We start from the raw sequence: 23,308 nt of genomic DNA, 5'->3' as shown, positions 1-23,308 counted from the left end.
GCCCGGGGGCCGGGCGGGGGCGCGAGGCCGGCGGCCACGGGGCCCGGGAGAAGCGCCAAGGAGGTCGAGTGGACCTGGGGGTGGGCGGCTCGCCGGGGGAGGAAGGTGCCCGGAGGCCGCGGGGGTATTCATTTCTGCGGGGGCGGGCGGGGATGGGGTGACCTGTGGGAAATCCCACTGGGGATGTTAAGTTGCCTCTGAATACACGTTTTCGCGGAGCTCGGGGAGGGAAGAGGAGGTTTTAATTTTGTCGGTGGTGACTTGAAAAAAAAAAAGTCAAAAATGTGACCTGAGGCTTGTCAGGGAACTGTCGGCTTAGGAAGCAGGGTCAGTGACTTAGGTCACACGACAGCCTTCTGTTTAGGGTTTTATGGAAGATTTCATCCTCTGGACACTTTGGGAGCACGTGTGTCAGGCACTGTTCTAGGGGCTGGGGAGAGAGCAGTGGAACCTGCGCTTGGACAGTATTTGTCAGGAAACCTGGGACAGTGGGCGGGGGTGGGGAGGATGTTAAGTCGTGTTTGGGGAAATCCTCTTTGAAGAGGGAGGCAACCGTGTGAATACGTGGGAGAAGAGCCATCTAAGGGGAGGGGACGGCGAGGTCCCGAGACAGAAGTGTGTGCTTGCTGAGCCTGAGGCTTTGCAAGGCTGGAGGCACTGGAGAGGGCACAGTGAACAAGAGAGCGTTGGACGGGAGGTTTGAAGGGGACCGGGGGGGTCTTGAAGGCCATCGGAAGACCTTTGGATTCGTTCCATGCGGGATGGGCAACCACTGAAGGAGTCTGCGCGAGAGTGACGTGGCGAGCACATTTTGACATTTTGCAAGGGGAGGGGGGAGACCCTCTGGTGGGGCCAGAGGCAATACAGGGAAACTCCGCAGGAGGCTGTTACAACAGTCCGGGGGAGGGACCGCCTCCCACAGTGACATAATCTTGCTGTGTACACGGCACTGGTTTTGAGGGTCTAGTGATTCTAAGACAATTTTCTGGATGCCATGCTAAGGAACCTGAATGTTATTTTGTTTCCAGGTAATTGAGGATGATAGTAACATATTTATGGAGCACTAACTCTGTGTTGGGCACTTTTATAAGCACTTTACATGGGTATCTACCATAATCCGAAGCAACGCGGTTTGCTCTACTAAGAATAAAAAAAGTGAAGCACGGAGATGTTAAGTGTCTTGCCCGAGGCTTCATGTCTACTAAGTGGAACCCGGAGTCCTGGCCCTGGTGATAGAGGAGAGGTACAGAGACTGTCCTTCTTACTTGTTGCCCAGAATGACTGACAACTGACATACAAGGGCCTAAGGCATCCAAAACTCCTGAAAAAGTAGTGCAGCCTCCATGTATCTGACCCATTTCTCCAGCTGTTTCCTCTGAAGGTTAATATTTCACCAAGTTTGAGTTATTGCGTCGTCTCAGGCTTCATTGTTTCATTCTTCCTCTCCCCCTTGTCCTGTGCCTTCCTTCTGACCCTTTATTTTGCTGCTGTCTTTATCATTTTCATCTACTTTCTATCCATGTCTTCTCTCTGCCTCCTCTAGAAAGAATATGTGAAGGTAAAGGAGGAAACTAGGTGTAAGGGACAAATATAAAAGATCTAATTTTCCAAGGATACAGTTGTTTCATTCCCCCTCTGTCTTTGTTCCAGCTCCCAAGAGTTAGAGCTTAGAGGTCACATAGCCCAAAGAGACTGACCTGCCCGGGGACCCAGCGTCCATAGGGATCCTCTTCCATTGCCACCCACAAACATCTTCTGTACCCATCGCTTCCTGAGTCCCACCTCTCCCCATGAAAAATTCCCTTCCTTTGAAAAAGTTTCCTTTAGCTTCTGCCTCTGTCCCAATCCTGTTTTCCCACTTTTGAGCTCCCCATCCCCTCCATCCTGCACCTTCGACTCTCGCACACCTCTTCTTTTCAGTGGCCATGTAAACATACTCTTGCCAGACCGTTGGCCATAACAACACCTTGCTCAAACCTCCTTTTCTTTGCCTGCCTCCACTTTAGAGGCTGGAAGAGTATTTCTTTTCTCAGCCTCCTTTTGTTCCTGGCCTCCATATAGCACAGCTGTGCTCAATGAGATGTAAGGCAAAGTCTGCTGAGGGGCTTCTAGGACAACCTTTTTTGAGAAAAGGCACAGATGTTGCTAGTGCTTCCCACCCCGATCTTCCGGCCTTGAATGCAGATACTTTAGCTGAAGCAGAGCGGCCATGATATGACCGTGATAGAAAAGCCATAAAACTAAAGACGTTGAATTAATTTTGTCTCTGAAACAATGCCACCCACCTCCAGATTTGTTATGTGAGAAAAAAAAAAAATCCTGCTTGCTTGTAAGCCTTGTTAACTGGGCTTTCCAGTATTTGTAGCCGTAAAGCTCTTCTGATAGATACACCCATTCTCAACGCCAGTCTCCTTCTAGTTGTCTTTCTCAGTGTCTCCTTTTTCAGGCAAGCTAATGAGTCCTCTTCAACCTTTAATTCACTCTTCAACCCACTAATATTTAACAAAGGTTATCAGTAACCAAAACCAAAGGCCATTTTTAATTTTTATCTTACTTTAACCCTCTATGGCATATGAAAATATTAACTATTCTTACCTTATGTGAAATTCTTTTACCTTTGTGCCACCGTCTTCTAATTTTTCCTTCTGTTTTTCATTTTCCTTTTGGTTGCTGTTTCCTCCCAGCTCCTACTGGCTTCACTTCCTCCACTTCCCCTGGTCAATGACAGTGCTCTGAGGGTACCCTTCGTAACTGTCTTGCCAGTCATTCTAGTGTCTATCAGGAATCTTCACTTGGATACTCAGAGACTCATTCAAATGACCCCAGACTGAACTTACCATTGCCCCCCAAAGTCGGTCAACTTTATGTATTCTTAATTATGGCACTCCATCCACCCAAATAAATTCGAGTTCCTACATTTAATCAGTTACCACATTATCTAGATTCTGCCTCATTATTGCTTGAATTCTTCCTTTCCTCTCCCATCCCATGGCCAGTTTTTTAGGTTAGCCCTTGAAAAGCAAAGACTGTATCTTATCCATTTTGATCTTCTAATCATGTCTATTACATATTTAGCACTTAATAAGTATGTATGAATAAATGAAACTGTTTTAACCACTGTCATCACTAGAGATATCTAAAACCTACGATTGTTTTGAATATGTTTTGAATTGCAAAGATGTTGTTCATGTGTCACATTTTTGTGTCCATTAGTGTTTAGCCTTTTCTCCTTTCCCTTTGATAGAATATGGCACAAAGATACATATCTGAATCCTATGTACTTAGAGACTATATTTAAGTTTTACTGTTTTCTAAATAATTAGGTTACTTAACAGTAGTTTAATGCCTGTTATTTGAGAACTCAGAATAGCATGCTGTTGCATTAAGATCTGTACAGTTATTCCATCACCTGGGTAGCAACCAGCCTATGTTTTAGGGGAGAAAATAACAGTGCAGGGGGAAGGGAGGGACATGGATGGATAATAACAGGATTTGGTAGACATAGAGAATTTTGACTCAAAACATCCAGGGAAACCAGATTGTGGAATAGGAGCATCTAGATAACATATATAACAGGGTAAAAGATCAAGGATTTCCCAGTATTGCCTATATTTATAGGTTTATAGCATTTTAGACCTAATAGGGATCCTGGAGACCTTCTAAGCTCAAAATCCCTCATTTACCAAATAAGGACACTTTGACCTGGTGAAAGTAGGTGACTTGTCCAAGTTAGTGGCAGATCAGGACTACATACCAGGTCTTTGGGCTGTCCAGTTTAGCACTCTCACCTTTTCTCTCCAGTGTGAAGTCTCTGCTATCCAAAGGAAATCTACAGTATGACACAATAGAACTTATCTTTAGCACAAATCTCCATCGTTTAGAACATTAGCTATTTAAACCTTCTGGTGTAAAGGAGTGTTTTACATTCTGAATTACGATTTCTCTATTTTATATGGTTTCTTTGCAGTGGTATTATCTGATATAGTAACTTATACTTCAACTAAAAGATTCCTACAATCATTACATTTATTAGGCTTCTATATTACATGACTTATCTGATTACCACCAAAGAGTTAATCCTGGTGAAGGGCTCAATGAAAACTCAACTCACGTATGAGTCCTCTGATGTCGCGTAAGGTTTGTACTCCGACTGAAGGCTTTTCCACATTCGTTACACTGATAAGGTTTCTCTCCTGTATGAGTTCTCTGATGCACTATAAGGGATGAGTTCTTAATGAAGGCTTTTCCACACTGATCACATTCATAGGGTTTCTCACCAGTATGAATTCTTTGATGTTCAATAAGGTATGCACTCTGGCTGAAAGCCTTTCCACATTCATTGCATTCATAAGGTTTCTCTCCAGTATGAATGACCTGATGTACAGTAAGGGAAGATCGCCCAGTGAAATGTTTTCCACATACCATACATTCATAAGGTTTCTCTCCAGTATGAATTCTCCGATGTTGAGTAAGAGATGAATTCTTGCTGAAAGCTTTTCCACACTGATTACATTCAAAAGGTTTTACTCCAGAATGAAGTCTCTGGTGTTCTATAAGGTATGTACTTTGGCTAAAGGATTTCCCACATTTGTTACATTTGTAGGGTTTTTCTCCAGTGTGATTTCGTTGATGGAGAGTAAGGGTTGAGCTTTTACTGAAGGCTTTTCCACATTCACTACACTCATAGGGTTTTTCTCCAGTATGACTTCTCTGATGTACGGTAAGGTGCATGCTCTGACTGAAGGCTTTCCCACATTCATTGCATTCATAGGGTTTTTCTCCTGTGTGAGTTCTCTGATGCACTGTAAGATTCATGCTTTGGGTAAAAGCTTTCCCACATTCGTTACATTTGTACGGTTTCTCTCCAGTATGAATCCTTTCATGTTGAATAAGGGATGAATTCTTACGGAAAGCTTTTCCACACTCTTTACACTGATAGGGTTTCTCTCCAGTGTGAGTTCTTTGATGAACAGTAAGGTTCATGCTCTGGCTGAATGTTTTCCCGCATTCGTTACATTTGTAGGGTTTCTCTCCAGTATGAATTCTTTGATGTACAGTAAGGGAGGAGCGTTCAATGAAGTGCTTCCCACATACATTACACTTATAGGGTTTCTCCCCGGTGTGAATCCTCTGGTGCTTAAGAAGAGATGAGCTCTGGCTGAAGGTTTTCCCGCATTCATTACATTCATAGATTTTCTTTCCTACAAACATACTTTGCATTTTAATTAATTCAGAATTCTGTTTAGTGTCTTCTCCGTGTGAATTCTGATTATGGGGCCTTTGTCCCACAGGAATACTTTGTTGTATATCAAGGATTGACCCCTGACTAGAACGATGTTCAAATTCATGACCTTCACATGCCCTCCTCTCAGGGAGGGTTTCCTTATGAGTAACAGCCACTTGGTGCAGATGTCTGTCCTGGGTTTTCTGTTGCCCATCTAACCAATTATCAGGTTCCCAGGCTTCCCCTAAAGAAGAAGGCCAGAGACCTTCCCTTTCCATTATTACCCCATAGGATAAATCTTCAGTAATGCTGGGCTTTGTAGTTGATTCTTTGGTTTCAAGTCTTGTCTCCCAGTCTGAAAAAAATAAAAAATTCAAATACACATTGGTTTCTGTGCTGAGAGACAAAAAAAACTGTATAAGGTGGGAATGAGAGAAAGAAACAGAATAACTGTGGGGCACATGTGAGAGCCTTAAAAGATGTCCCTACAATTAGGAAGAATACCAGAAGGGAGGGAAAGAACAGTGAACCAGTCCATAAATAACAGGAGAACTAGAGGAGATAGTAAACAGAGAAAAGAGTAAGCCTATGTATGCAGGAGGGATGGACACTGAAATCACTGACCTCTGGACAAGGCTGAATAATGGAGATGGAATGAAGGGAAAATATACAGACAAGCTGGAATCAGGGGGAAGCCGATCAGGAAGCCCTGCCACATTGTACCTGATATTCCCACCAGCAGTTTCTTACCCCCTGCAATGCTGCCTCTAATTCTGACACTAAATCTCTGTACAACACTGCAGTGTGACACTGCGAAAGATTATTGGCTCTGGAGTCAGACACACATGGGCTTAAACTCTGGCTGTTAACTTACCCCCTGGGTTAGTTTTCACAGATATAAAATAAAGATAAAAATAATCTGATGAGGATTAAGTAAGACAATGCATATAAACTACCCTTCAGGAATATGCTTATTTGGAACATAAAATACCACAGCCTACTTGAAACTTAAGGGAGGATGACACAATCTAAAGGTTCCCCCCAGGGGCACCTGGGTGGCACAGCGGTTAAGCGTCTGCCTTTGGCTCAGGGCGTGATCCCGGCGTTCCGGGATCGAGCCCCACATCAGGCTCCTCCACTATGAGCCTGCTTCTTCCTCTCCCATTCCCCCTGCTTGTGTTCCCTCTCTCGCTGGCTGTCTCTATCTCTGTCAAATAAATAAATAAAATCTTTAAAAAAAAAAACACCTCACATTTCTTAAAAAAAATAAAAAAATAAAGGTTCCCCCCACCACCAACTTTCAACAGGCTACAAGTTTCTTATTCTCTTTAGGTAAGAAGGTCTGACGGGGCCCTACCATTTCTTAAATAGCCATTCGTTAGAGATGTGAACTGGTGGCAGGGAGAGGCAAAGCAGGATCTGTTGAGCTGCTTGAGATGGTGCTGAAGGAAGGACCTTGTGGCCACTCAGACTTTATTTTCTCAGATTCCACTTCTTATCCTTGACAAAATGGCCGGGGGTGGGGGGTGGGGCAATGAGAGGCAGAGGACTGAAAACTACAATCTGAGAATCAGCTGTCAGCTTGATCAAAATTACCAGAGCCGAGATCAACCCTGAACCAACAAACCAAAGGCCTGTGGGCAGGAGGCTTTACTATGAAGCATGAAGGATGCATTAACTGGACCGCCTCCTTGCAACCTGAGCTGCTTATGTAAAATAAGAGAAAAAGTGGAAAGCCATGCAGGCTCCACTTCTAAAACACACACACCACCAGGTAACCCCAGAAAGGACCTATCCAATCAAGTGTGAATATCAACGGGCAACACATGAACTGAGGCCGCCTCCTGCCCCATCACCGTATCACTTCCAACTGTGCAATCAAAGCTCTACCCGGTAAACAACAAAAGGGCAAAGGAGGAGCCGTTCACACTGCTAGACAGATACAGACTCCTGACAGTACTGCCCTCATTCAAAGATAAGTGATACACAGAAAATTACAAATGTGGAAATTACGTAGAGGTTCAAGAAATAAGATTTTAAAATAATAAAAACAGGAGAATGAGGAAAAAACATAAAAACCACCTGAAAAATAAACACTGGAAGAAAAATGAAATGCTTCCAGTCATCAAAAAGGAAGCAAACAAAAACAGTGACATACTGGGAGGAGATCTTTGCAATACATGGCCCATACAGGACTAGAAACTAGATCTGGAAAACAGTGTCCATGGAACACTAAGCCCACCAGAAGAATGGGCAAAAGACTTAAATAGGCACTTAAGAAAAGGAAACGGTGGTGGTGAGTAAACAAGCAAAGATACCCAATCTCAACAGTAACCAGGAGAAGCGAGATTAAAGCTCCAATGAGTAACAGCCACCTGAGTAAAAAAATTTAAAAAGTGCAGACTGGTAGCTTCAGATTTTGGAAGGATGAGCTGTAATGGGAACTTTTACATTACTGCTGGTGGAAATGTAATTTGGTTCAGGTGTCTGAAAAAGTTTAACACAACCTAGTAATGTAGGACAGGCACACAGACTGGGATTTAACAAACCCACCAGTAGGTACATACGCTTAGGGAATCTGCTTTGCAAAGGTACACCACAATTCATAATTTTTAAGGTAACATTGTGCACAAGAGCAAAGAACTGGAAATCACCCAAATGTTACCAACAATAGAATGGATAACTAAATTGTGAAGTATTTATGACAACAGGATAACTGAAAATAGTGAATGTTAAGGATGTCATGTTTGTGTCTCTCCAAAACTCATGTGTTGAAGCCTAATTCCCAATGAGATAAGTTTAGGAGGGGGAGGACCTTCGGAAGTCATTAAGTCACGAAGGTAAAGCCTTGTAAGAAGTGACATACAAAACAGAGCTTGCTTCCCCTCCCTCTGCTCTCTGTCATGTGCAGATGCAGTGTGAGGGCAGCTGTCTATGAAGCAGGAGGAGGGCCCTCACCAGAAAGCCAACCATGCTGGCCTCCCATCTTAGACTTCCCGCCTCCAGGAACTATGAGAAACAGATGGCTGATGTTAGAGCTACCAAGTCTACGGTGTTCTGTTATAGCAGCCCGAACCAACAGAGAACATTAACCAAAGCTACATAGGATAATCAGAATGAATAAATAATTTAAGCAAAGTCACACAAAAATATATATAGTAAGAGTCCATTCAGATAAAGTTTAAAAACAGACTAAAACTAAATGTATTGTTTAGAGATCCCTTTATGGATGGCAATACTGTAAGGAAAAGCAAGGAAAGGGAATTATCACAAATACGAGAAGAATGGTTACGTCTTGGGTAAGAGGATGTGAATGAGGAGGCTCACACAAAGCACGTCTGAGATAGTAGCAATGTTCTGTTTCCGAACCTGGGTTCTAGTGCCAGGGTGTTTGCTTTCCTTATTATTCGTTCATCTGTATTGTCATGAACTATAAAGAGAAGCAGTATGGCATAATGGTTAAGACAACAACTTTGGAGCCAGGCTACCTGCCTCCACTTAGCTGTGTGACCTTGGGCAGGTTACTTAACCTGTCTGTGCTCCTGTTTCCTCATCTGTTAAACGGCACCTATTATAGAGTGTTCATATAACAAAAATTAGTTAATATTTATAAAGAACTTAGAAGAATATGTAGATTTTTGCTAAATAGTACATGTATTTTACATATTCTTCTGTATGTATGACATTTCTAAAAATGAGAACAACAAAATATTTGCTATTTTGGAAAATATTAATAATTTTAAGCTGAAACATCACTATATACTGAAGAAAACGTAATAGTAAGACTCAGTATACCTTCATGGAATTTGGAGATCTAATTTAAGAAGTTAATTCTGGAGATTTGCTGTGGGAAAAGAAAAATGGATTACCAACAACTTTTTGAAAAACTGACTGAAGCAGTTGCTCCAAGAACATGGAATACCAAAGACAGTGAAGCCATGTCTACAAGGGACTGCGTGCTGAGCCTGGAGTCTGCTTAAGATTCTGTCTCTCTCCCTCTGCCCCTCCCTGCCCCGCACAAGCTCACACACACTCTCTCTCTCTTTAAAAATAAAGGAAAGAAAAGAAAGAAAACAATCATCTAAAAGAAAAATTGGGCCGTGACCTAGAGGTTCTATTTTTGCTAGCTGTACTTGGAAATAAGAAGCCACAGCAAGGCAGGGCAAGAAAGTTACAACTTTTCTGTTTCAGAATTAGCATTAAACTCGAAGGCAGAAACAAAACAAAACAAGAAACCTGTGTTCAACTTCCTGCATGTCATTCCCCCTCTGAACCCGCCTCTCCCACTGAGAGGAGGGCTGGCAGTACCTACCCCACAGGATGGTTATGAGGAGTGAGTCATGATGGCTGGAGAAGAGCCGAGCACAGCACTCAGTCCTCTACGCTTTCTTGTCTTGGTTTTTGAACAGAAGAAGACTAAATGGTAGCTTAATCTGGCAGTAACATTGAAGAAAATCTGGAAAAAACAAGACCCAGAATTAGCACACCACCCATTTTTCGGGCTTCATCCTATGGCTCCACTTTTCTGGGTCTTTAGTTTCTCCTCTCTGCTCCCGTAAATACACTTGAGTGTCTTTGCTGGTAAACAAAGCAGAGGCACTTGACCTCTGACTTGTCTCAGCTCTTGCCCTTTCTTCCTTTTCCTCTAAAATGAACCCCGTTGAAAAAACTGTCTGTAATGTCTTTACTTGTTTGCTTCTTTGCTCATCTACCCACAGCACATTTCCCTCTGCACCAAGAGTGCTCTTCTCCAGGCCAGATCCTTAATGCCCTTCTAGCTAAGGCCAACAGCACCCTCCAGTTCTCAGTTGGCATGCTGTACTCTCCCACTGCTTCTCTCTTCCCTTGGCTCTCCCTACATTCTCTCCTCCTCCTTTGACGACTCTTTCTGTCCCCTTCACTGTGGCATCTTTGGCCCCAAGTCAATCTTATGGCCCTTTAGGGTTCCGTCCTTGCTGCCTTGACCTTCTCATTCCCTCTCCCTGATAATTAATAGTACTCATTGATATGAATGCCACAGATAGGATTATAACTTTCAAATCTGTATTTTCACTTATTTTCTAAAAATTCTACTTGATGCCATTCAGTATTCACTTAACAAACATATATTAAATACCTACTCTGGCAGGCAACGTGCCAGGCAGGGGACATAAAGTTAGCTCAATCATGACAATTCAGTGAGCCTGCATACTAGTGGCTAGACAGACATTCAGAGACAAGGCAAATATAATGTGAAATGGATTCATAAACAAATGAAGAATAGTTAGGATTTAGCCCAGTGGAGAAGCCTGAAAGACCAATAAAGAAGAGAGAAGAAAACCCAGGATCAAGAATACATGTGTTTGCCTCTGCTGCCTCCAGAAAACCCACCAAAATGACAGTGGGATAATGAAAAAGGCATCTATAAACCTACCAAAGTAATCTAGAGAACAAAGGAAAAATGCTGTATACATATACTAAAAAATGAAACAAACCAAAAAAATAACTTAAATATTCTTGTATAGACAAAAGAAATTCATGTATGCATTAAAAAAGATTGCTATTAAGAAAGAAGGAACACTCAGAATGAGAAGAAGGCCCATAGAAATTTAATAAAAAATAGAAATAAATTTTTTTCAGAGAAGGATGGAAAGACTAAGTTTAAGGAAATCTTTACATCTCCTGGCAGTCTTCCCTTCAAACAAGGCCATGCAGTCAACCACAGGGTCTTTGCACCTGTTCCCTGGGCCCAGAATGGTCTACATGGCCCATCACTTTGTGAGTTATCTATCCAACGGCCACCTTCAAGGAGAGGCCCTCTCTCTGATCACTCCGTCTAAAATAAAGCTTCTGTTAACTGATCTAGTTCCCTTATGCTGCTTGCTTTTTCCACACAGCACTAGGACTCTGCGCTATTCATTTCCTTCCTTTCCTTTCCCTTCACCCTCCATGCTTTCTTTCTTTATTAATTTACTATCTCCCCCACTAGACTATAAGCTCCACGGGGAAACTGCCTGTCTTGTTTATTGCTATAGCCACAGTGCGAGGAACAGGGCCTCGTGCTCACAAAATGTTTGTTGAATGAAAAAATTATTTACATAAGAATAAATACATATAGCAATAGTAATCAAACCACAGAATCTATAGTAAAGGCAAAGCCACCATAAGGGATCATTTTATATCTAATAAATTAGCATTAAAAGGCATAAAATATCCAAAGTTGTGCAATATGTAGCAAGAGCCATAAAAAATTCATCTTTTGACCCAGTGATTCTTGTAAAATCCCATCCTTTAGGAAGCTTACCGGAGACTAGCTGCAATGTTCATAAGATTCTTTTTTTCCTGTCAGTACGTTCTTTTATTGATTTCTTTTATTGCTTTATACTTCGGTAACCATACACTATTCAGAGATTAAAAAAAAATATGTGTATCTCTTTAATTTAAAAAAATGTATAAGAAGAAATGGTGATCAATGCTTTCATATTGAGTAGAGAATATAAGACTGTAAAATGTATTTTTTCAGAGGAAAGTCAGCAATAACTTCTAACAGAAATTTCATTTGTGAGGGGGATTAGAAACAGTTACCAAAGATTGAGAGGCATTAAGTGCTTAGAGGAGAATGGGGTGCAGTTGAAAATTTAGGAATCAGAGAGGGAATGTATAAAACGTGAGGTTACTAGTGAAAATAACAAAGCTAAAGTCATCTTCATTTGTTTTTAAATGAAGACTATAGAACACATATACAAGTTTGCAACTGAGGAGGAAAAACATTAGTTTCCTTTAAGAAAGCTGACAAAGGTTTAAATGAATAAGGGAAAGAAAGCCGTGGATACAGGTTATGGCCAATAGGAAAGACGCATGAAATAGGAAAGAGAGTATAAAATGGAGGAAGATAGAAAGACAGGGATTCAAAATACAGATGAAGACAGCAAAGCAATAATAATCGGCAAAATTTACTGATGTTCACCGCAATTAATGTGTGCTACAAGTGTAGTAACTCATTTAACCCTCCTCCGCTACCCCTCCCTCCACAGTGAGGACTCTCGCGAGACGAGACGGAGGGAGGAGGAGTGACGTGAGTAATGCAGAGGCCTCTGAGAGAATATACTGCAGGCAGACGTGCAGGTCCCTCCGGGAGACGCAGCAAGCTCTGCGGTGATTTCTCCCAAGGGGACACACTCATATAACAAGTCCCTGCAGCCTGATCCGTACCTGGAGAGAGGCATGCTGAAAGTTCTTTCTTCATCCAGCTCAGTTCTTCGAGTTCCAGCTGAGAAATCACATTTGGTTTGGAAAGCTGATGCCCTGCTCAGGAGGAGAGATACTAAATTTGGGTTCGGAACTGAGTATTACCACCACTCCCGGTACCTGTCCTTGTCCCTTCCCCGTCAGGCCTTCTGAAGGTTCCATTTTCCATTCCATGTCCAAAGAGGACACCAAGCAACCACCGTAAAACAATGACCTATCACATCGGATTTCAAGTGCAAATTTCTGAACTTCTGCGGTTGTACAAGGTGTCAGTAGGTGGGGAAAGATGTCAGCAGGGAGGTTTTGAGTTAGACTGAGAGGTCCTTACCCAGTAAAACCACGTCCCTGTAGTTCTCCAGCATCACTGTCCCATACAAGTTCCTCTGAGCAGAATCCAGATGAATCCACTCCTCCCAAGTGCAATCCACAGACACATCCCTGAATATCACTGACTCCTGAAACTATAAATTCCTGCTCAGAGGATTATGCCAATAAAACCCTCTGAGGGAAGTGGGGGGGGGGGGAAGCAGCATTAGAAGGGACAGGATAAAGAGATCTGTGTGAGAAAAATGTCTTATCTGTCAAAGAAACTAAACAAAAAATGTACCCATTATCATGAAATAATGAGAGATAAATGTAATATAGAAAGTGATTTGGGGCGCCTGGGTGGCTCAGTCTGTTAAGCATCCAACGCTCGATTTCACCTCAGGTCATGATCTCAGGGTTCTGAGATCGAGCCCCGTGTCAGGCATAGGGCCTGCTTAAGATTCTCTCTCTCCCCCCCCCCCCCCCCCATTGTGTGCTCTCTCTCAAATAATGAAATAAGTGAGTAAATGAAAAAAAGTGCTTTCACATGTATGGACAGGAAGAGGAAGTAATAGAGAAATAGGGAAAGGTACCAAAGGCTGCTCCAGATTACCACTGGAAAAGAGCAGTACTGTTTCGACGGCCTCCGTTTACCCCATTGGTGAAGGAGGGATCCCGCACCTTACAGAGCACAAGATCACCAAACACATGACACCCAGCACCAGACAGAAGAGACTGACAGCAATTTATCAGTCTCATATTCTCATAGCCTGGGGAAGGAGGAGCTACCCACCGTGCAGGGCCACTCAGGGACTGCACTTGTGAACCAGCAGGGGCTGTGGGAGGCAGGCTTTGTGGTGACAAGTGAGGTGACCCTTGGTTACCGTGAGAAGATGCAGTTGGCTTGTTTGAACCATTTCATGGGCTGGTAGGGAGGCGAAACCCATTAGGTTGAGGACAGGGAGGGGTGCACCTGGTCTGGCTGATAGGACAGCTAGGTAGGGTGCTTTTCCTGGTGCGTGGGGGCAGGGAGACCAGGGGAACTCATAGCCAGGTCTCTGGAGCCCGATGAGGCTCAGCGTTGTCGAGGCAGCACATGGAATTTCAGGCTGTACAATATCGGCGGAATCCCGATCATGGAAGGGAAGCATGTACAAACAGGATACATGCAGAATATGGTTGAGAGGACCAAGAAAACACCCAGCTTGACCTGAAAGTGGCATCTTGAATTTATAAGCCCATTTCAGCCTTGTTCTCTAGCCCTTAGACTAGGAAGTAAAACACAATAGGCATTCCGTATCTATTTAATGAGTGTGATGGTTAATTTTATGTGTCAGCTTGACCGGACTAAGCTAAGCCCATATAGCTGGTAAAGTGTTATTATTTCTAGGTGTTACTGTGAGGGTGCTCCCTAGTGAGTCAGTAGGCCGAGTAAAGATCAGCCCGCAGCAATGTGGGAGGACATCATCCAATCCACTGAGGGCCCAAACAGAACAAAAAGCCTGAGGAAGGACAAATCTGCTGGCTCTGCTTGAGCCCCAACAGCCCTCAGACGGTGCTCTTAGCTCTTGAGCCTTCCGACTCGGACCAGGACTTAACACCCTCCGTCCCGGATCTCAGGCCTCTGGGTTTGGAGTGGAGCTAACCCTGGCTTTCCTGGCCTCCAGATTGCAGAGGGTAGATCGTGGGGACTCTTCAGCCTATGGGTTCTGTTTCTTTGAAGAGGCCTGACTAGTACAAGGAGGGAGCGCTGAGTGCTCACAGTTGCACTGAGTTTTGCACTAACAGGAGAGTCACGCACCTCACCTCATTTAATCCATTGGACGACCTGCTAGATGGCTAGCACTAAGGTCATCGTTTTACACATGAGGACTCTGAGGATCAGAATGGCTAAATAATTTCTCCGAGACCACACAGCTGGGACTCCAACCCAAGGCCACCTGTCTCATGTTGTGAGAGGAAAAAGCCAAGAAAAGAACCCTCGCAGCCAACCCCCATCACAGCGAGTGAGAGTGTAGGGAGGAGGGAAAGAGATTCAGAACTGAAGGCTGGGGAGGAAGGAGTGAGTCAAACAGAATGATGACTGAAAAGAGAGCTGCTGGTTGGAAAATGAGCTAACTTCAGCAGAGCGGTGAAGGCAGAAGTTAGCTTACAGTGGAAAAAGGCTTAGTGGAAGATAAGGAATCAGAAGCAGCTAGATGAAATTACTTCAGACTTGGGTGAAAAGATGAGGGAGGACAATATGGGAAGAAGTAAGGACAGGGAATGGGGATAAAGCCATGGAGGAGGCTTTCATTTAAGGACAGAGAGCGCTGTGCTATGTAAGTGGGCAAAGGGGAGAAAAGCAGTGGAGAGAAAAGGCCTGGATACCAGAGACGGGACAAAGCCCACACCCAAGAAATATGTGTATTTTACGTCCTGCTTGCTGTGAACTTCTAGAAAAAGTGTCAGCAATGAGGCATAGTTCATTCTCTTTCTACCTCATTATTTTCTCCTAATATTTATTTAACTAATATATCAACATAATGTCAAAAATCTCAAATATTGTCAAGAAATGTAAAGATAGCTTCTAGTAGGACACAATTATAAGGCTGAATTTCCATTTTATGAAAGGAAAAAAAGGAACCAAGAAAAATCATCAGTTTAACAAATGTAAAGAAAGGAAACAAGAAAGCATAATAAACAGAATTCATTAAATAATCCAAAAAGACGTGATACTTGTATAACAACATACGTGAACAAGCTGACTTTCTCTACTAAAGGACAAAAGCTCTAAAGTTGGTTTCAAAGCTAGCATATCCAAGAGATGTACCTAAACACAGACCGGAGAGTTAGAAAGTAAGGGAGTGTATGTGCGGGGAGAGGGGTCAGAGACAAGATACATCAGGCCAGTGTAAATTTAAAAAAAGCAGGGAGAAAAGAAAAAAGACTAGGAGGAGAACATATGAATATCAGATAAGGTAGAATGTAGGTGGAAACAAAGCATAAGCCCCTTCTTTGGGGAAAAAAGGTAACATCAGAAATAGGACATTCTCTTTCCAAAAATTAATCCACTAATTTTTTCAATAAATTGCCTTGTTGGCTGAATATACTGGAAAAAATTAAAAGCCCAGATTCAGACTCATGTGGGCTGTATGCTGGTCTTCCCACTTTCCTGGATTCTCGTCGGCTTCAGTGCAGAGCTCCCGAGAGTGTCCCAGAGCTTGTCTCTACTGTGAAACAGGCTGTGGCCCCCTGAGCTGTAGAGAAGGGCTGCTGAAGCCTGATTTAGAGAAGCACAGAAGAGCATTTTCAAAGGCTAATGTGAAACTTTCTGTTTCAAAACGTATTTTGTCATAAAACTATTTGTTGTTAACCTCTATTGTCCACAAAATGTATTTGTTGTTAATCCCTTCAGAGGTTTTTCCCTTTCTCCTTTCCACTTAATATGGTCTTTTCTCCCAAGGGCTACATTAAAAGCACAGGGTAACTCATGGTGTTTGAAATAAGCAGCTTCATGGGTTTGTTTCTTCCATGCAAAAGTTTTCTTAAACCTAAAGACACAGGCTTTTTGATATTGTTACCCTTTGAAAAGGTTGAGGATCCAGTGGAATAAATGGGGATATTTTAAATGAGCGAAGTATAATTTATAAAGAAGGTATGACAGTGATGAAGTTTGAGGCACCACAGCAGCACAATGTCTTCAGATATAATTCTTAGCAATCCCATTCTTTTATTTTTTTTAAGATTTATTTATTTATTTAAGAGACAGTGCGTGTGTGAGTTGGGGGTGGTGCAGAGGCAGAGGGAAAGACTCTCAAGCAGACTCCCTGCTGAGCACAGAGCCCAATGTGGGGCTCGATCCCACGACTCTGAGATCATGACTTCAGCTGAAACCAAGAGTCGGATGCTTAACTGACTGAGCCACCCAGGCGCCCCAGCAGTCCAATTTTTTTAAAAAAATCTCAATCATGTTTAAATCACAGTCACAACAAAAATGAAACAGCTCAGAATACACTTAATAGGAATATGCAAGATTCTTGTGATCAGACTTAAAAACCATTATGAAGGATCTGAATAAAATAAAGGGTAGGTTTTTTTTGTTTGTTTTTTGTTTTTTTTTTAAGATTTTATTTATTTATTTGACAGAGACAGCCAGCGAGAGAGGGAACACAAGCAGGGGGAGTGGGAGAGGAAGAAGCAGGCTCCTAGCAGAGAAGCCCGATGTGGGGCTCGATCCCAGAACACTGGGATCACGCCCTGAGGCAAAGGCAGACGCTTAAGGACTGTGCCACCCAGGCGCCCCTGAAGGGTAGTTTTTTTTATTCAATAGGAAGACTAAATATTGTAAAAGATGATATGGATTTAATGGAATTCAAATCAGAACTGCATACTTTTTAACAGTTACTGTTGAAGTTTGATAATAGTTAATAAAATTTGACCATAAGGGTAAATGTAAAAGAACAGTACAATAATCCAAAAGTTTGGAAAGAAAATCAAGGGGGGGATTTGCTTTATGAAATAACAAAATAAATTCTAAAACAACAAATAAAATAGTGTGGCACTATAGCAGAGATAGAGTGATTGCACGGAATCCAGGAAAACTTATGAAACATATATAAATATAGTATACATTAAAGGTAGCATTTCCAGTCTGTGGAGAAGCAGCAGATTATTCAGGAGATTACATCAATTGGAACACCATCTCCTCAGGAATGCCACCTCGGCTGTGCCCAGCTAAAACAGATGTCACACTCCACCATGCTGCCCTGCTGTGGGGCCTTCACAGCACCCAACAATATCCTCAGTAACTATTTCTTCTTCTCTGCTGCCTCCTCTCTCTACCTCTATAAGCCTGTCTCACTCACTGCTATCTTCCCAGCGTCCAGAACACTGCCTAACACCGGTAGGCAGGTGCTCAGTCCCTGTTTAGTGAACGGATGGATGATGAAATGCCACACCACATTGTTAAATGAAGCTAGATTCTGACCTCACGTTATACGCGATAAATTCCAGATAGCTCAAGGATGCCAACTTAAAATAATAAAACTAATAGAAAATATACAAAAATATTTATATAATCTTAGGGTACAGAAAGCCTTTCATAGCACGATTCCAAAGCCAAACAAAGAAAGGGAAAGTTAACTGCATACAACTTCAAAACTTATTTGTAGCAGACGATGTTATAAACATATTTAAGAGAACTGACAGGGAATAAATAATATGGCGATTTATGGCAAAGGATTAGTATCCACACTGCATAAAAGGCTTCTTTTATATACAAACCACCCAGTATAAAACTGGGCAAGGATGTAAACAGGTATTTAAAAGGCCAGAAGAATGTACGTCCATGCTTATTATTGAGGATTTGAGGCCTGCAATATATATTACAGTCTTAAAAAATTTTTTACAACTACATACCTAGTATGTATAGTTAGAAAAAGAAGATAGAATTTAAAGGCAAATACAAGTCCTACTTAGGCGATTCATAGTCCCATGACCAGCCTATAAAGGAAAGATGGAAAAAGGGGAAGAGCTCCAATGCTTCACTGATACATCCCAGGTCCAAGTGTCAAGGTCATCCAAGACAAAGACTGAGGAGCTGTTCCAGGTTAAGGGAGGCTAAGGAGATGTAACAGCTGAATGCTAGCTGTGATCTGGATTGGGTCCTGGACCAGATAAAAGACCCAATTTGTGGCAAAATATGCATAAAGTTTGTAGGTTAGCTAACAGTACTGTGTCCATGTAAGTGTCCTCATTTGGTAATTATATTCTGGTGATGTAAAATGAGAGCTTGTTTCTAGGAAACACATACTGAAGTATTCAGAAATCAAACCCGTGATTGCCTGGGGTGGGGGATGTGGACTGGAAGGGGGTGACAGCACTTTCTGGGGTGAGGAAAATGTTCTATAGCTTCATTGGGGTAGTGAGTATGTTGGTGCATAAAGCTGTCAAAACTCAATGAATTATATGCTTAAAATGGGTTATCTTATGTAAAATTACACCTGGAAAAAAAAGCTAATTTAAAAACTTAACACTATTTTAACTAAATAAAATAAAATCAAGGCCCTGACAGCCAAACCACAACCTTCATCAACCAAAATCTTCTGAATGCTCCCCTTTTAAACCTTCTTTTCTGGAAACTCCCTTTCTTCTATTTTTGTGGGTTCCATTGCCTTTTATAACTGAGCTTGATAATACTAAGGAGAGAAAGTAGTACCAACAGAAATCACAACCATTAGTACTTGTCTTCAGAAGCCTTCTTTAAACTGGTTCTTTTTATAAATAAACAAGTGACATATCTGAGAGAACCATAATACATGATCTTATAAATAGAGAAAATATGACGAGTCCTGCAGGGTTGCAGATAAAGTTAAGTAAGCCTAACCTGAAAAAACAAAGCAAAACAAAACTTAGGGTCTCTTGGGGCCAAGTCCCCTTGACATCTTCTTCTTTTTCCAGAGAAGCAACAACTCCAGGTTCTTGTAAAAACTAGCAATTTCCATTTTCTTTTTTTTTTTTTTTAAGATTTTATTTATGTATTTGAGAGAGAGAGTGAGTGAGCACCAGCAGAGGGAGAGGGAGGAGCAGGTTCCCCACTGAGCGGGGAGCCCGGTGCGGGGCTCGATCCCACGACCCTGGGATCAGGACCTGAGCCGAAGGCAGACACTTAACTGAATGAACCACCCAGGTGCCCCTAGCAGATTCCATTTTCAAGCCATCTCTCAGGACAGAAAACCCCTGGGCTCCTCACTACTTTTTCACTGCATGATTTCCTTTAGCTGATGGACACTGCTTCTTCCTAGAAAAGTTGGGACCATGCCAACTCCCTTATCAAAATTCCTCCTCCTCCACCCCCGTGCCTACCACCCTAGCAGACACACAAACTCCTTCTTCCTGGCACTTGACCCCAAACTTTGTATCTGATTCCCTCTCATTACCAGTCTCTGCTACATTTGCTCCACCTCTAAAACTAAAATACCAAGCTAGAATAATAATGCTAAGAGCGCCTTACCGAGTACCTCTAACATTCTAGTGACCATCCTGAGAACTTCTTACTTGCATTATTTCACTTGAACTTTCAACAAACCTATGAAGTGTGTATTATTAAACGAAATAAGCCATGTGAAATGTCAAGTAGGTGGCAAACACTCAGTTAATGCTCTTATTTCTATCATCATCATGAGGAACTTCAGAAAAGTCAGGTTACTTACCCAAGACAGGGCAGCAATTAATAGTAGAGTCAGGATTTAAACTCCGGACACTTTTAACTCCATTATAGCAAATCTTCTCCAGTTATCCCTATCCAACCCTACTTTTCCTGGTTGCCACAGGAACACTGACAAGCTGCACACCTAGCCATACTTGTTCTTATTATCATGTTCACATATAATCATCGTGACTGTATCTGGTAGAGATATGACCTCTCTTATGGTCTGTGAGAGTCCGTAAACCCTATAAGCACTCAGACCATCTTTCATATGAGTTTTGTTCCTTTGATGATGCCTGTGTGGCACCAAAAGCTCAGGAGGCCAGGGCTTCCAGCTGAATAAGGAAGTAGGCTGCTGAAGACAGAGCTGAGGGACACTAAGGGGGGCTGGATGGGAAACAGCCAACATTCCGAGATCTCAGTAGCCCCATCCTCTGCAGCGAAGCCCACAGACAGTACAGGAATAAGTGCTAAGGAGTAAGGGAGAGGGGTCAGAGAGAAGTATGAGCTCACCTGAGCTGCCAGTGGCAGAGGCCCAGTAGTCACTGCCTTCTCTTTCCTTCCGTCGTGGTCCTCCTAGGGGATGGGCAGGATCCCGAGGAGGCAGAGCTGAGGGACGGAAAAGAAGCCATGAGAAATGAGACTCCCGCAACAACAGCAAATAAAATACCTACAGATCAACCAAATAAGAAGTGTATGGTACCTTCTTAAGGAAAACTGTATTTTTTATTCATGAAGTTTATTTTGCCAAGCTTATTTAGATATATAAAGGATGAACATATTCGTGGATAGGCTGTCACAATATCTAAGCTGTCACTTCTTGGAAATTAATTTATAAACTTAGCACATTCCTAACCAAGGTATACCTAAGTAATAGTATTTTAAAGATAATTACGGAAAAGATCTTTTTTTTTTTTAAGTTAAATGTGTCATTTATGACAGCCAGGAAACATTAAGGGAAGAGTGGTGAGGGAGAACCTGCCCGCCAGATATCATAGAGCTACAATAATTAGAACACACTGTGATGGAACAGACTGAGTCATTCATGCACCAGATATAATGCTGACCACCTACTGTGTGCTAGGCACCATTTCTAGGGGAGAGGGTAAATACAGCTATAAACTAAACAGATAAACAATTTCTCCATGCCCTCATGGATTATAGTCTAGCAGAGAAAAGGATCAGCAGAACAAATTAAAATCCTACCAACACAAACAATTCAGAAAACATTTTATATGTAAGAATTCAGGATATGAAAAAGTGACATTTCACATCAGTGAAAAAAGAATGAATTAGTAACTTGGAACAAGGGCCAAGGGCTTACCATTTGGAAAAGAATAAAAATCTGCACATTAAATCATACTAAAGGACAAAAAGAAACGGCAGATGAACATTTTTGTGATAATGGGATAGAAGGCCCCCTAACAATGACGTCAAAGAGCCAAACATGAAGGGATGATTTTCATGTCTAACCATGTGAAAATGTAACACTTCTGTCTAGTAAGAAAACACTGTGTATCAGATACAGAATTTAAAAAGAAAACTCAAAATTGCATAAAAATATTCATTAGTGTTCAAACACACATTTAAACAATCCTATCGCTTGCTCGTACCTCTCAGAAAGTTGGAGGATAGGAACACCCAGACTTAGTGTGGATCCATCAGGCACCCTTACAGTGCAAATATTTATAAACTACTACTTTTTGGAGAGAGTAAAATGGGAAGGTATCAAAAGCCTTGCTGTATGACCCAGAAATTTCATCTGAAGAGATTTAAAGAATGAGACAGGAATGCAAAGATGTGTGTAGCCAGATGGCCTATATGGTTTATAACAGAAAAAAAAAAAAACCTGAGAATGTAAACTCCTAAAGGGAGGATTGAATTTGGCACAGACATACTTTTTCTCACGCTCTTTAAAATGAAAATCGGTATAAGTTTTCAAAATATTAACGTTTTAAAAAAAGTTTATTCTCCACCTGGTTCGAGTGGTACTTACAACAGATAAAACACTTGTAAAAAATCATAGAGCTTTTATTTGTGCACTTTAAACCCTTTCCAAACGTATTTCAAACCTCAGTTTTAAAAGTAAATGGAGAAAGGGACACTAATGTCCACATCTTTGTGTAAAAACAAAGCCTTTCTATATTTATACGCCGACATGTAGATTTTGACAATTTTCAAATAATTTTTTTTTAAGATTTTATTTATTTATTTGACAGAGATAGAGACAGCCAGCGAGAGAGGGAACACAAGCAGGGGGAGTGGGAGAGGAAGAAGCAGGCTCATAGCGGAAGAGCCTGATGTGGGGCTCGATCCGGAACGCAGGGATAACGCCCTGAGCTGAAGGCAGACGCTTAACCGCTGTGCCACCCAGGCGCCCCTCAATTTTTTTCTTAATGCTCCTTTGAATTTTCTGGTTTTCCTATAGTGAACTTATTCTTTTTGAGGGGCTGGGGGAGGCGGAGAAGAAATTGCTTTAAAAAAAAAATAAAGGAGTCCCTGAAATAGAAACCTTCATGGGGTCTGCCTCCCCATTCTTAGATGGGTCAAGAGGAGCCCACGCCAGGGCCGCTCGGAATCAGAGATCACAGAGGGCGCGTCCGCGAGATGAGGCGGACACAAAGGGCAGGTGCTTGAGCCCCGAGATCGCGCACCAGGTGCAGCATCCCCCCAAGACTTCCGAAGCGGGGCCCGGGGAAAGCCCGCGGCGGGAAGGGACCCAGGGTCTGAGCCCTCGGGCCCCGGGCCGCCGCACCACGTCGCCCGCCCTCGCCGCTCCCACAGGTGGCGGCCCTCAGCTCTCAGCGTTCCCACCCGGCCGGGCTCCCGAGGCGAGAGAGGGCGCACCTGGAGCGAGCGGCCCGGCGTCGCGCGGGGACCGAGAGGACGCGGCCCCCGGCCCATCCACGGCCTGCCCCGCCCCTCAGGGGCCTCGCCGGGCCACCCGGGCCTCCTCCTGCCTGGGATTCCGCCTGGTGCCAACCCAATCCAGTGCGTCTCACCGCGGCCCCGCACTCACCCTCTCCCAGCAGGAGCGGGAGCAACCGGTGCGGACGCAGCCCTGCCTGGCTCTACGCCCCGGGCGCCGGACTACATTTCCCACAAGGCTGCAGGGGCGCGGCGCGGCAGTGAGAGTGCGCAGCCGCGAGTCCGCGGGAGGGCGGGGCGATTCCAGCCAGAGGACCGTGGGTACCTCCAGCATGGCTGCCCAGGGTTGGTGGGGTGGTATTTTGCGAAGCTGGGAGGGGAGCGTGACGACCTTACCCCGGCTACCCGAAAGAAGCCCTTCCTCGTTAGAGCCTGTCGGTGCTTAACCCATGCGGAGGGGAGAAGGGGCGGAGAGCCTTAACTAAGCCTCATTT

The 23,308-nt window shown here is 43.0% G+C and overlaps 1 protein-coding gene and 1 long non-coding RNA gene across 2 annotated transcripts in view; one reads left to right on the top strand and one right to left on the bottom strand.

Annotated features, from left to right (window-relative positions):
* The window catches only part of LOC123790478 (uncharacterized), a 53,275-nt gene that overhangs the window by 199 nt on the left and 29,768 nt on the right, over positions 1-23,308 (top strand). The gene's annotated exons all lie outside the window — the stretch shown is intronic.
* Positions 1,741-23,027, bottom strand: ZFP2 (ZFP2 zinc finger protein). The gene is made up of 6 exons (XM_045794956.2): positions 22,966-23,027; positions 20,460-20,555; positions 12,780-12,912; positions 12,416-12,508; positions 9,537-9,680; positions 1,741-5,579 (listed from the first exon to the last, which is right to left on the bottom strand). The coding sequence occupies exon 6, from the start codon at positions 5,500-5,502 to the stop codon at positions 4,108-4,110; it is 1,395 nt and encodes a 464-aa protein (XP_045650912.1). The 5' UTR covers positions 5,503-5,579; positions 9,537-9,680; positions 12,416-12,508; positions 12,780-12,912; positions 20,460-20,555; positions 22,966-23,027; the 3' UTR covers positions 1,741-4,107.

Source organism: Ursus americanus, chromosome 5, assembly GCF_024610735.1.
Source record: "Ursus americanus isolate L20-20 chromosome 5, mUrsAme1.1.p, whole genome shotgun sequence".
NCBI lineage: Eukaryota > Metazoa > Chordata > Mammalia > Carnivora > Ursidae > Ursus > Ursus americanus.
This window is presented reverse-complemented; position numbering and strand designations above follow the sequence as displayed.